This window comes from Macaca nemestrina, chromosome 1 (genome assembly GCF_043159975.1).
Source record: "Macaca nemestrina isolate mMacNem1 chromosome 1, mMacNem.hap1, whole genome shotgun sequence".
NCBI classification, from domain to species: Eukaryota; Metazoa; Chordata; class Mammalia; order Primates; family Cercopithecidae; genus Macaca; species Macaca nemestrina.
The window spans coordinates 104,270,675-104,285,240 of record NC_092125.1 but is presented as its reverse complement, the minus strand read 5'-3'; the positions used below and the strand labels follow the sequence as shown (position 1 = coordinate 104,285,240).

General features: G+C 40.8%; 1 protein-coding gene across 3 annotated transcripts in view; it reads right to left on the bottom strand.

Annotated features, from left to right (window-relative positions):
- LOC105498260 (ASH1 like histone lysine methyltransferase) overlaps positions 1–14,566 on the bottom strand; it is a 232,084-nt gene that overhangs the window by 132,845 nt on the left and 84,673 nt on the right. For all 3 annotated transcript variants that reach the window (XM_071083894.1, XM_071083898.1, XM_071083903.1), the window contains one exon: positions 8,852–13,412. In XM_071083894.1, the coding sequence (XP_070939995.1) occupies positions 8,852–13,412 (4,561 nt within the window). The remainder of the gene's footprint in view (positions 1–8,851; positions 13,413–14,566) is intronic.

Sequence of the window (14,566 nt, the reverse complement as noted above, 5' to 3'; positions counted from 1 at the left end):
GGAAAACAGCCGTCACACCTTATTCTTCGCTGCTAAATTCAAAACTCCTTCCTCCTTCCCAAGCCCTTTTGAGTCCCTCACTTCTCTGCTCCCCAAAATGCCTTGTAAATATTTCAATATTAAGAATGGTCAGGCTGTGCGCAACGGCTCACACCTGTAATTCCAGCACTTTGGGAAGCCGAGGCGGGTGGATCACCTTAGGTCAGGAGTTCGAGATCAGCCTGGCCAACATGGTGAAACCCTGTCTCTACTAAAAATACAAAAATTAGCCGGGCGTGGTGGCACACGCCTGTAATCCCAGCTACTCAGGAGGCCGAGGCAGGAGAAGAATTGCTTGAGCCTGGGAGGCGGAGGTTGCAGTGAGCCGAGATTGTGCCACTGCACTCCAGCCTGGCTGACAGAGTGAGACTGTCTTAAAAAACAAACAAAAACAAAAACAAAACAAAAAAACTGTCAATAACTATTTATATACGTGTCTAAACTATAAATTGACTTTAAGGCAGAAATTATCTTTATTTTATTTTTATTATTATTATTTTTTGGAGACAGAGACTCACTCTGTTGCCCAGGCTGGCCGGAGCGCAATGGTATGATCTCGGCTCATTAAAACCTCCACCTCCCAGGTTCAAGTGATTCTTGTGCCTCAGTCTCCCAAGTAGCTGGGACTACAGGCATGTGCCACCATGCCTGGCTAATTTTTGTATTTTTAGTAGAGGCAGGGTTTTACCATGTTGGCCAGGCTGATCTCGAACTCCTGACCTCAAGGGGCCCACCCACCTCAGCCTCCCAAAGTGCTAGAATTACAGCATGTTCCTTCTCCGGGCACACAATAACTGTTTGCTAAAAGAACAGCTACCCTCATAAGGGAATAGTTAAGAACAAAAATCAGGCCGGGCGCGGTGGCTCAAGCCTGTAATCCCAGCACTTTGGGAGGCCGAGACGGGCGGATCACGAGGTCAGGAGATCAAGACCATCCTGGCTAACACAGTGAAACCCCGTCTCTACTAAAAAATACAAAAAACTAGCCGGGCGAGGTAGCGGGCGCCTGTAGTCCCAGCTACACGGGAGGCTGAGGCAGGAGAATGGCGTAAACCCGGGAGGCGGAGCTTGCAGTGAGCCAAGATCCAGCCACTGCACTCCAGCCTGGGCGACAGAGCGAGACTCAAAAAAAAAAAAAGAACAAAAATCAAATACATAAAATGCTCCTAAACAAAACCAGTTCTGACTTCCAAAGGGATCAAAACAAAAGATATCTGAGCCTGAATTAATTTTTTTTTTTTGAGATGGAGTCCTGCTCTGTCGCCCAGGCTGGAGTACAGTGGTGCGATCTCGGCTCACTGCAAGCTCTGCCTCCCGGGTTCACGCCATTCTCCTGCCTCAGCCTCCCTAGTAGCTGGGACTACAGGTGCCCGCCACCATGCCCGGCTAATTTTTTGTATTTTTAGTAGAGACGGGGTTTCACCGTGTTAGCCAGGATGGCCTCGATCTCCTGACCCCATGATCCGCCTGCCTCGGCCTCCCAAAGTGCTAGGATTACAGGCGTGAGCCACCGCGCCCGGCCAATATTTTTATTTAGTATTTTGCTTAACTAAAAATTTTTCCTCAACTGGTTTTTGTTGAGACAGCTAAACCTATTTTCACATCTACCTGAAAAAGTATATTAAGTTTCTATGAGAAAATCAAGTCACATCTCCATGTACTTATCAAGAGTAATTGCAAAGAAAATGGAGAGATTCCAAGACAGAGAGCAATTAACAAAAGAATTTAGACTTATGATAAAATAAAGAACATAGCTGATCTTTGTCCCTGGTTCCTGGCACAGAGCTTCAAAAACCCTTGTAATTATCCAAGTGATAGGAATGTCTTTGTTATGCCAGTGAGATGACTTACTGTGAAGCCTGAGGTAACTTCAAAACGGGGGCTGGTGACCAAAAGACCAAACCACATAATTAAAGATCTGAAACTTTGGGTCACCCCAACCTCAAGGGAGTGGAGAACCGAAGACTGAGTTAAAAAACATGGCCAATGATCTAACCAATCAGGCCTACCTAACGGAGCCCCAATAAAAACTCTGGACACTGGGGTTCAGTGGAGCTCCCAGGTTGGTGAGCGCAGTGAAGTGCTGGGAGGGTAATGTGACCAGATTCCACAAGCGGAAGGGCATGGAGGTCTGCAGACCCTTCTTGCACCAAACACTGCTCTATGTATCTCTTCAACTAGTTGTTCTTGATCTGTATCCTTTGTAACAAAACTGTAATCACATTATAGTGCTTTCACAAGTTCTGTGAGTCCTTTTAACAAGTTACCAAAATTGAGGGGGTTGCAGGAAGTTGCAAGTTTTCAGCAGGCCAGGCAGAAGTATGGATATTTTGGGAACACCACAATTTGTGACTGGCATCTGCAGTCTCATGATGAACTTTGCTCTTAACTTGAGGTCTTCACTAGCTTCAGGTAATTTGTATTCAGAATGGAACTAAATTGTACAACATCCAACTGGTGATAGAGAACTAGTGTCAGAGCAGTGACTTCAGAGAGTTCTTAGTGGTTTCTGCATGTTATTTTATAAAGAAGAAAAGCCAGGTGTAGTGGCTCACGCCTGTAATCCCAGTACTTCGGGAGGCTGAGACAGGTGGTTCTCTTGAGGTCAGGAGTTTGAGACTAGCCTGGCCAATATAGTGAAACCCCAACTCTACAAAAAAATTCAAAAACTAGTCAAGTGTGGTGGTGCACTTCTGCAATCCCAGCTACTTGGAGGCTGAGGCCAGAACAGCTTGAACCCAGAAGGCAGGTTTTGCAGTGAGCCTAGATTACGCCACTGAACAGAGAGAGACTCCATCTCAAAATAAATAATTAAATAAAGAAGGAAATTTTTAAAAAGACAAGTTCTTACTTAACACAGATACTTTTGCATATATTAGACTTCCCTGCTATCTTTCTCATTCCCCAAGAACCCTTAAACCAGGTTCACATCCATCATTTTCACCCCAACTCCTGTAACTGTCCTCTTGGGTAATTTCAATGTTCATGTAGATGATACATTCAACATCCTAACCTGTCACCTCATACCACCTTCACTTCAATTTACTTATCCTTTATAATCTCCTTCTCATGACTCTGAAATTAGGGATCTCAAATCCAAATGTTCCTTCTTTAAATAGCTGAAGAGGGCCAGATACAACACACAACAGAAAACAGTGAGGACTGTGGTGAACAAAAGAACACAAGCAGCAATGAAAAGGGGCCTGCAATGAAAAGGGGCCTGCCAATACTGAGCCCCCAGCCATCACTATTATCCAGAAAATGTAGACTAATTGTTGCCAGATGTTCTGATTTTTCTGAGAAGCAGAATTCCACATTTTTATGTAAAATTTCTAGATGTTTTAATATGAGCAATTTTTTAAAAAGTGTAGAGATCATCACAAAGAATCACATGTGGGCCAAAAGCTGACAGTTTTTTAATCACTACCTTAAATACTGCAGTTCCTCGGAGCTATTCAAGGCTGTGTGTTTTTCACTCCCTATTCTCTCCCAAGGAAAATATCATTACTCTCATGATTATACATATAAAAATTCATAAAGGTATACAGTATGTTTTGTTATTGTATGTGTTTCTGCATAGTTAAATAGCTCTTGTATCATTGATAAATACAAGAATGATACCACAATATGGAAGTTGAATTGGTTAATACATCACTTTTAAAGCACATAAATATATTGCAGGACAAAACTAGCAGCTGAATGAAGAGTACACTAACACAAACTAAATGAAGAAAGCCAAAAGTAATGTAGTTCTGTTCAAAATGTATATTCATCCACATTCTTCCTCTTGGTTCCTACTGGCAACAGACTTTTCTGCAAGTGTTTTTATTGTGTGGCTTCTCTCAATGTTTGTACAAAAGAAACAAACAGGTGCAATACACTAGAACCAGCTATCTCTGGCATTGCTACATTTATTTACCAATGACATCCTTCTGTGCCTACAGTTCAGCAGCTTCAACCCTTCTTTATATCCCCTTCTATCAAGCTACCTTCATCTTTTCCTGGAACATTAATGCCTATATCTATTGTAGTATTTTTTTTTTTTTTTTTTTTGAGACAGAGTATCACTCTGCCAGCCCAGGCTGGAGTGAAGTGGCACCATCACAGCTTACTGTAGCCTTGAACTCCCGGGCTCAAGCGATCATCTTGCCACAGCCTCCTGAGTAGCTAGGACTATAGGCGCATGCCATCATGCCCAGCTAATTTAAAAAAAAAAATTTCTGTAGAGATGGGAGGCTCCCTATGTTGCCCAGGCTGGTCTTGAACTCCTGGGCTCAAGTGATACTTCAACCTCAGCCTCTCAAAGTGTTGAGATTACAGGCATTAGCCACCATTCCCAGCCTCTTTATTTAAAGACATTTAGTCTTAACTATATATACACACACACACACACACACACACACACACACACACACACACATATATATATATATATTTTATTTTTTGAGATGGAGTCTCACACTGTCATCCAGGCTGGAGTGCAATGGCATAATTTTGGCTCATTGCAACCTCTACCTTCCGGGTTCAAGTGATTCTCCTGCTTCAGCTTCCTGAGTAGCTGAGACTACAGGCGCATACCAGCACTGCTGGCTAATTTTTTAATTTTAGTAGAGATAGGTTTCACCATGTTGGCCAGGCTGGTCTTGAACTCCTGACCTCAAGTGATCTGCCTGCCTCGGTCTCCCAAAGGGCTGCGATTACAGGCATGAGCCACCGTGCCTGCTTTAGTATGTCTTTTTAGCTGCTCTTTTAGAAAATTATTATTTTTCTTGGTGCTCTGGTTATAAAGTTGCGCAGGTTTTTGAGAGTCTGTTCCTAACTTTTATTTCATCGAGAAGCCGTTTTTAGTGAATGATATTGCCAAACACAATTTTTCCTTTTTCTTTTTCTTTTTGAGTTGGAGTCTTGCTCTGTCGCCCAGGCTGGAGTACAGTGGCGCCATCTCGGCTCACTGCAACCTCCACCTCCCAGGTTCACACCATTCTCCTGCCTCAGCCTCCTGAGTAGCTGGGACTACAGGTGCCCACCACCACAACCAGCTAGCTTTTTTGTATCTTTAGTAGAGACGGGGTTTCGCCATGTTTGCCAGGATGGTCTCGATCTCCTGACCTTGTGATCCACCTGCCTCGGTCTCCCAAAGTGTTGGGATTACAGGTGTGAGCCACTGCACCTGGTTGCCAAACACAATTTTTCAAATACTCACAGGAAATGCTCTTATCTCCAGGCCAAGTTTCTCTACTAAGCCAGAGAACTAGATATCCAATGACCTTCTCAAATTCTCCACTTCAATGTTCAGACACCTCAAACTACATGTATTAAAAAGGGGCTGAGAGTGGTGGCTCAGGCCTATAATCCCAGCACTTTGGGAGGCCAAGATAGGAGGGTCCCTTTGAGCCCAGGAGTTCCAGATCAGCCTGGGCGACATGGCGAAACCCCATCTCTACAAAAAATACAAAGAAATTAGCCTGGCATTGGTGGCTTGCACCCGTAGTCCCAGCTACTCAGGAGGCTGAGGCTGGAAAATGGCTTGGGCCCAGGAAGCAGAGGTTGCAGTGAGCTGAGATCATGCTGGGTGACAGTGACAGCCTGTCTCAAAAAGAAATGAAAAGAAAAAAAAAAAAACTTGTTTTCTCCTCTAAATCTGCTCCTCCTATAGTTTTCTCTCTCTTAGTGTATGTTACCTCCAGTCTCCCATATGTTCAGACATAAGCCTGCTACTAACCTAAGCACCATTATGTTATCTAGACTACTGCAATTGCCTATTAACCAGTTTCCTTTAAATTACTTTTATCCTTTCCATCCAGAGTTCATGCAGGAGGCAAAATGATCATTTAAAAATGCAAACCTAAAATCAATACTCCTTCGTCTTTTTTTTTTTTGAGACGGAGTCTTGCTCAGTCGCCCAGGCTGGAGTACAGTGGCGCGATTTCGTCTTTTGCTCTTAATATAAAATCCAAAATTCTTAACAAATTGTTTGGCCTCTTCTTTTGCCACATTTCTCACTACTCTCTCTGTATTTCCTCTCTCACCACGATGAAGCTTTGTTCAGTTTATCCAATATTGAAACTCCTTCCCAACTGAGAATCTTAAAATGTGTTCTTCACTGTGGCTTTTTTTTTTTTTTTTTTTTTTTTTTTTTTTGAGACAGAGTCTCACTCTGTTGCAGTGGCGTGATCTGGGCTCACTGCAACCTCCACCTCCCGGGTTCAAGCAATTCTCCTGCCTCAGCCTCCCAAATAGCTGGGACTATAGGCACGTGCCACCACACCCGGCTGATTTTTGTATTTTTAGTAAAGATGGGGTTTCACCAGTTGGCCAGCTGGCCTCAAACTCCTGACCTCAAGTGATCTAGCCACCTCAGCCTCCCAAAGTTCTGAGATTACAGGTGTGAGCCAGTGCATCTGGACTTCGCTGCAGCTTCTCATCCTTTAAGTCTCAACTTTTTATCCTCAGTCATAACTAGTAACTATCTAATTAGACCCCCCTTTGCCAGCCCTTTAATCTGTATCATAACACTCTATGGTATTAACTTTATAGCATTTTTCTCAAATATGCCATTATTTATTTGCTTATCACTCTACAGTTTGTCTTCCTTCACTAAGCTGAAAATTATGAGGTCAGATATCAGGCGTTTACTATTTTATATGCCAGTGACTAGAATAGCCCTGTATGTTTTAGGAATTCAATAAATGAATAAGTAAATGAATGAATAATGAACGAGTGAGTCTGTTTACCCAGTTAAATGCTGCACATCTGCCAGGTCTCAGTTTAGGATCACTTTCTCAGGAAAGACTTCTCTGGGTTAGGTTCCCCATTTTATGCTGTACTCTCTCCCTTTTACAGTCCTTACCACAATTTTAACAACATGTAATGTGATTTTTTGTTTATTATCTACCTTCTCTACTATAATCTCCATGACTCAATGAACCTGTGTGCCTCATTCTCTATTATATAACAGGCCCACAAAGTAGAATGCCTGGTAAATACCTGATATTTAATAACTATTACTGATTAAATAAACTATCTGTTGAATGGACCTAAGCATAAGACTTTTTCTCTCTTTACATTGTTAAAAGCTGGCCAGGTGTGGCCTGTAATTCCAACACTTTGGGAGGCTGAGATGGGTGGATCATGAGGTCAGGAGTTCAAGACCATCCTAGCTAACATGGTGAAATCCTGTCTCTACTAGAAATACAAAAAATTAGGCAGGTGTGGTGGCATGCACTTGTAGTTCCAGCTACTCGGGAGGCTGAGGCAGGAGAATCACTTGAACCCAGAAAGCGGAGGTTGCAGTGAGCCAAGGTTGCACCACTGCACTCCGGCCTGGGCAACAGAGCGAGACTCTGTCTCAAAATAAATAAAAAAACAAATAAACATTGTTAAAAGCTAAGGAACACTCAGATTCTCCACTTTTAATTTTTCAAAAGTTCATGAATAATCAGGCACAAAAAATCTTTGTATTTGAGGGGTTTATCTTATCCCTAACGCACAAGTTTTTTTATTTTTTATTTTTTTAAGACGGAGTCTCGCTCTGTCACCCAGGCTGAAGTGCAGTGGTGCTATCACGGCTCACTCCAAGCTCCACCTCCCGGGTTCACGCCATTCTCCTGCCTCAGCCTCTCGAGTAGCTGGGACTATAGGCACCCGCCACCACTCTTGGCTAATTTTTTTTGTACTTTAAGTAGGGATGGGTTTCATCATGTTAACCAGGATGGTCTTGATCTCCTGACCTCATGATCCACCCGCCTTGGCCTCCCAAAGCACTGGGATTATAGGTGTGAGCCACCGCACCCAGCCTAATGTACAAGTTTTAAATCTTTTAGGGAAATAATAATAGTAACTAACATTCGCATGCTTACTATGTGATTACTTTTCATAATACCCCTACAAATCCCATTATATAGGAGGTTTAGAGAATATACTGAGGTTTAGAGAATTTGGAAAATCGGTTATTTTTCTAGATTACCACTAAAAAAGATACACAAACATATATACCCATAATTTTACTTACAACATCAGAAGGTTTATGGACTTCCTAGAGTAATTTTACAAACTCTTAGGCTTAAGATCTCTCACAAAGAACTTCTAATCTTTTATTCAAATGGCAAATGCTTACTCTTTGTTTTCTATCTTCTCGATTCTTTAAAGGTGTATAATTAAGACAGAAAAAGATGTACAATTCTTTCTAGATGTACAAATGCATTATCTAGATTTTTCTTTTTTCTAATTGAAGCAGCTTTTATGAAGACATCAAAAGGTATCTGCAAAATGAAGTGTGTCTGAATATTCAGTTAAATTTTACAATGCTGAAAATGTCCAATGTTTGAATTTTTATTATGAGACACATAGTACTAACAATATATTCTTCCTGTAACAAAGATGCATTTATAACTACTGGATTAATACACATTAAAAATCCTTCCAGCATTACCTTTTATCTCTTGGGATGGGGGGAGGGCAGGGGTGGTGGAAAATCCTGCATACTACTAACAGATCTATGAGCCATTTGTCTGTATAAAACTTGTGTAATAGCCTGTCTACATAAAAAAGATGAATCATTTTTCCTGGTTTCCAAAAGTTATATTTTTCTTTTTTTCCTTTTTGACAATAATACCTCTTCCTAAAACAAAAAAATAATTTAGATATTCCTTATCTTCTCAAATCTAAGGAAAATGAGTACTGAGATTTCAAAATACACTTATAAAAAACAAAAAAAGACATATATATTAAAAGTTCATCTACATTTATCAGGCACCTGTGGAAAATAACCTATTTCTCTAACAAATAACAGGTAACAAAATAACCCTCTTACCTGCTGAAGTCTGTACTGCCCTTTCGTTAGAAGGCAGTGACTCCTTTCTGTGAGACCGATTTAGTGAAGTGTCCTGTGCAGAAAAGAGTCCAGGGCTGTCAGTTAATTTCTTCCGGCCACTGGAGTTAGGGTTTGAAACTCTGCAGCTGCCTATTGCACTTGTGAAAAGGTTTGTATGTTCATCACTGCTGGCTGGCTCAGAGTTAGGAGTGAATCCTCCAAGGGATAAACTTGGAGAACTTTCTGAACAGTCAATCTGTAAAGGTGTCTGCAATCCCAAAGCCAATGGACTAGATTCTGAAGGCTCTCGGTGGACCCACTGTTCCTCTCTGTTTATTAAGCTTTTTGAAGGAGAGAGATGAGGGCAGGACATGTGACAACGGTGCTTTTCCTTATGCTTATATCGCTCTCCAACAGTATCCTTTCCAAATCTATAGCGCTTTAAAGATTCCAGGACAGATCGGGAAGCGCCAGTGTCCATAGAAACCTGGGGTTGTTCAGAAGAACGGTGTTCTCTGTGTTTGTGACGGTGCCTGTGTTTGTGCTCAACCATCCAACCATAGGCCATCTCAGGAGGAACACTGGGGTAGGTACTCATTGAAAGGAGGGGAGTCCTGCTGGTTGTAAGAAAGGCCTCCTGTCGAAGTAGCTTATGCTTTTTCTTATGGTATTTGGCAGGATTGAGAAGTAAATGACCAGCGTGCATATAGGAAGGAGGTGGAAGTGGCGTGGTGAAAGAAGGTGATGGAGGAGGTGGATAAAGAGTGGGAGGATACCTTCCATAGTAACCTAGTCCTATGGGAGCAGCTGTAAGGGGTGAAGGAGAATAAGGCATACCATAAGATGGATAGAATCCAGTACTAGAAAGAGGAAAACTAAGGCTGTGCATAAAAGGCATTTCAGCCATTGCCTCCCTCATCTTAGGGGGTCTCCCTCTTTTCTTTTTTAAGTCAGGTTTTCGAATGTAGTGCAAAGGGTCTAGCGGGAAAGAAGGATGTGTATAGAAACTATTAAAGTTGATTCGAAAGATAGTTGGCAGAAGATCTCGGGGGATAAAATGATGACTTCGATGGGTGATCCGAATTTCACTTAGGCGACTTATTAGTTCCTCCAGCTCTGCAATAAAGTCTGGATCCTGTCTATTTCGAAGCTGGGGATATTTCTTTTTCCGTTTTCGTTTCTGCCTTTTCATCTTGTCATAGCTGAGGTAATCATGATTTCTGCGCTTACATTTGTGTTTATGTTTTTCTTTAAGACTGCTTAGCACTGTAGAGGTTTCAGGGGGAATCAGAGAAACATGCTCAAAAGAATGCCTCCTCTTTTTTTGCCCACAAAATTTCTCTGCCCTGTCTGATGTGCTGTTATTATCTGTTCCAATTCCACTATCACTGGGAATGGTCTCATCACTATGAGACTCACTAATTGGGGAAGGAGTAGCTTCTTTCAGAGATGTGAGTTCACTCAAGTGCGAAGGAGAATTTGGCAACAAAGTAGGAGGAGATAACCGCCTCCTCCCCTTTGAGGCCTTCTTCATTGCAAGAGTCTGAATCATACTGCCCTGTCTGGAGTGTAAATGCAAATATGGCACTGAACTGGGTTCAACAAAACCTGCATCACTACTTACAGGGCTCTGACCTCCACTAGTGCCAGAAGACTGAGAGCAAATAGGTGATGGAAGAATCTCAGAACTACTAGCAGATGAAGGCAGTAATGGGGGAAGAATCTGTCCTAATGCTGACCCAGTTGCCTGCTGAGCTGTTTGCTCAAGAACAGCAAGGCTAGTAGGACTACCAGAAAGAATACCATTTAAGACAGTTTTTGGTTTGCGACCTCTTCTCTTTCCTATATAAATGGTTCCTTTCTTGCTGACATTTATCTGTTGGCCCAATTTAGAGCCAAATGTGGCAGCAAGACTTGATACCGTATTGAGTTTGGATTGCACTTTCCCTTTATTACTTGATTCTACAGAACTTGAAAGAATCTGATTCAACAGTTTCTTTCTCTTTAAAGTCTTCATTTTATTTATTTTGCGGATAATTGTTTTCATTAACTGTCCATTGTTTCTCTTGGTAATTTTTTTATCTGGTTCCATCTCAAGGTCACTCATACTACAGACACTTGGCCTATGACTGTCATCTAGGTCATCTGGATCCTGAAGTTGATCCTCGCTCTCAAAGAAATCACTGCTACTTCTATGGTTGTCACTTTCAGATTCTAGCTTGCTTGGACTTTCAGTGGCAACAAATGGAGCCACTGACAGTACAGGTGGCTTCATCTTGACTGGTGACCTCATTTGCCTCTTAGGCCTGCCTCTCTTTTTTGGAAAAGGAGATACAGACAGACTTTGTTTGAAGGAAGGGATTTCAATTTCTGGCTGTAAAATTGGGGGTTCTTGTTCTTCTTTAGACTGTAAAGAAAAAACTTTAGAAGCAGGGATTTTTAAAGTCCTTTTAGGTGGCCCTTCCAGTTGAGGCATCTCCTTAGATTTAGGCCTTCCTCTTTTGGGCTTATAAATATCAGACAAAAGGTCACTAGAGACACACATACTGGAGGATAGTTTGTGAGTAGCAAAAGACTTATGAGATGGTTTTTCACTATCAGCTAAGAGAGCAAGAGATGGAGCTGTGGATTTGCTCAACTTTGGCAATCGGCGTTTAAGGAAGTCATGATCTACAAATGAAGGGGGTCCAATGTTTTTCATAAACTTGGCTGGCTCAGAATTACTATTTGATAGTGAGCTACACGAAACGTTTTTAAAAAGCTCTGATCTTTCTAATTCTAGCCCTTTTGGAGACCGGCATGTGCTTCTTGCCACCACTTTAGTCCACCGAGGTTTTCTTCCTTTTCTTTTTTTTAATGGTTTGGACTGCAAACTAGTGCTTAGGCTTTCAGCAACTTGGCAGTGTTTGTCTGATGCAGATACTGCACCCAGTTTTAAAAAAGGCTTATTACTAAATAAACTAGTGAAGTTAACAACTGAAGGAGTAATAGTATGAATGCTGGATTCAGAAGTCAAACTTGGCTTTTTTCCAAGGGAAGAGCTGATTCTTGGAATATCTATATGGGTAGTTTTTGAATCATTTACCTCTTTATCAATCCCTTTACATTCAATACTAATGCTATGACCCACTGACCTATGACCAACATTCAAGTGGGTACTTTCAGAAGTAAACTGGTTCTTTCCAACAGATTCAGAAATTTCTTCAATTAGTTCTGTAGTAGAACTTAACAGTAATGGATTAGGAGCCAACTGTGAGGAAGTTTCAGGGGGACTTCTGGTTAAAGGATTAACAGATACAGTAGGTGATGGGGAAGGGAGATTGCTTTCTCCTACTGCACTGAAAGGGGATTTAGCCGTAGATACATCAGAAGCACCTCCCATTTGAAAGTCCGGAGAAGTGCAATATACAGGAGGCTGCTTTTCATGCTTTGAGGTTTCATAAGATCCCCTCTCATTGGATGAGAAACTGTCTTGCTGAATGGATGTTCCTTCATTAAACATTTCTTTCTCCAAATTAATGGTTTCTTTTCGTACTGAGAACTTTTCCAATATGCTTTCTTTAGTCTGCCGTATAACATTCTTTTCAAAAGTTTTGCTGGTGGCACTGTCTTTCAGGGATTCAGAAAGTTCCTGACTGTCCTGATTATTGATGTTTGTACTACAAGAAGCCTTAAGTGGTTCCTGAGTGGGGAGCAGTGCTTCGGCTTTAAGGTTTATGGCATCTTTACTGATCAGACCTGCCAAAGGACAACTCACTAGTTTCTTTCCAATGTCCTTATTAACCAATCCCATTGCTGAACTTGCTACAAGCTTCTTTGCACAGTCCTTGGCCACTAGGCCAACAGTAGAACCCAATTTCTTTCCCAAATCTTTATTAACCAGTCCAACCACAGTGCCAAGTCCTAACTTCTTGCCAGACTCTTTATTCACTAAACCTGGAACAATACCAATTCCTAGCTTCTTTCCTGAATCTTTGCTTAGCAATCCTACTGTAGTGATAGTTCCTGGCTTTTTGCCTAAGTCTTTATTAATGAATACCGCTGTAGTGCCAGTTCCCAGTTTTTTCACAGAGTCCTTATTGACCAATCCTACTGCTGCATTAAACACTGGCTTTTTCCCAGGATCTTTAGTTACCAATCCAACTGCTGTGCTGATAGTTGGCTTTTTTATTAAGTCCTTATGTATTATTCCAGCTACAGAGCCAACACCTGCTTTCCTGATCAAATCCTTGCTAACCAATCCTGCTGTAGTGCCAGTTCCTAACTTCTTCGGTTTTGTCTTGGAAGACTTGGAAGGAGGACAGGTAGCAATCAGTTGTGCCAACTTTTCTGTTACACTAGTTCCTCCATTAAGTAATGCTCTGTCCTTTAAATCAGGATCCCGGCTACCAACAAGAGTAGATGGTGTTGCGTTAATATAATCTGCCATTTCTGAGTGTACTGGAGATAGCTTCTTAGACAAAGGATTGTTTTCTCCCTGTGAATGAAGATGGATGACTTCTTCAGACTGGCATTCAATGGCTGCAACATCATCTGCTTTCTTGTACAATTTTGAAGGGTCCTAAAATTTGAACAAGAAAAAAGTTAAAGAGGGAGTAAACCTTATACCACTTCAGCTTAGCTTAACAATCCAACAAACTAATGAATCACATATCAGATATACAATAGGCAACAGAGGCTTTTAAAAAAAACTAATATTATATCAATGGCACAGTATGTTAGCTCATCTGCTGCTATACGAGAGGCTATAATGGTATATTATCTTTGTTGACTTTCAACACGATAAAACTACATATTAGTGGGTCTTTAGAAATATCCCTGATATTTTTGACATTTTTAAAATGGCAAATCAACAGTCTATTTTCATCTTACTTTTGACTGGGTAAATATAAATGAAGCATATGAAGGTACCATTTTTGAAAAGAAAATTATTTTTACCTACAGTATCTCATGGTCTTCATCTAAAATAATAGTTTACTGCCTACCTCCTTCATTGACTTAAGTGATTCTAAACCTATAGAAGACAATCCCTAACCTACTTCTACTCTTTTATAACTCATTCTCAATTATGGTCTTGAGTAAGCAGTAGAGTTCTCTCTTAATGTGGAATAGGAAAGACAATTTAAACATTCATATTTTCTTCAGAATGTGTTTTTATATAAAATCTTACAGTGGGAAGCAACATTTAAGTCATTTACTGTAAACTGCTGTCTAATTCATGAATCCTCACTATATACTCTAGAAATAAATTCACTACCTCACACAATAGTCTGTTTTACTTCTGGATAACCACTAAAGAGTTCTTCCTAACTATACAATACTCATGAAAGAACTGAATAAATATAAAGTTATACTGTGTTTGTGGATAGGAAGACAGGAAGATAATTTTCCCTAAGCAAATTTATAAATTAATGCAATCCCAATAAAAATACCAACAGATTTCTTTGGCATTCAGAAAAACTGATTATAATGTTCAATGGGGAAAACAGATATGAAAGAATAGCTAGAAAAACCTAAAATGTAGAAAAGCCAGGGAATAACCATACCAAATATTATTTTTTAAAGCCCCAATCATTGAAACAGTATAGAAGTGACAAATGAAAAGACAAACCAATGAAACAGCATAGAAAACATAAAACCAAATTCAAGTATGTATGAAAATGTACTGCATGGAAAATGCTACAATCTAGTTATAAACTAGAAAAATTCCATATG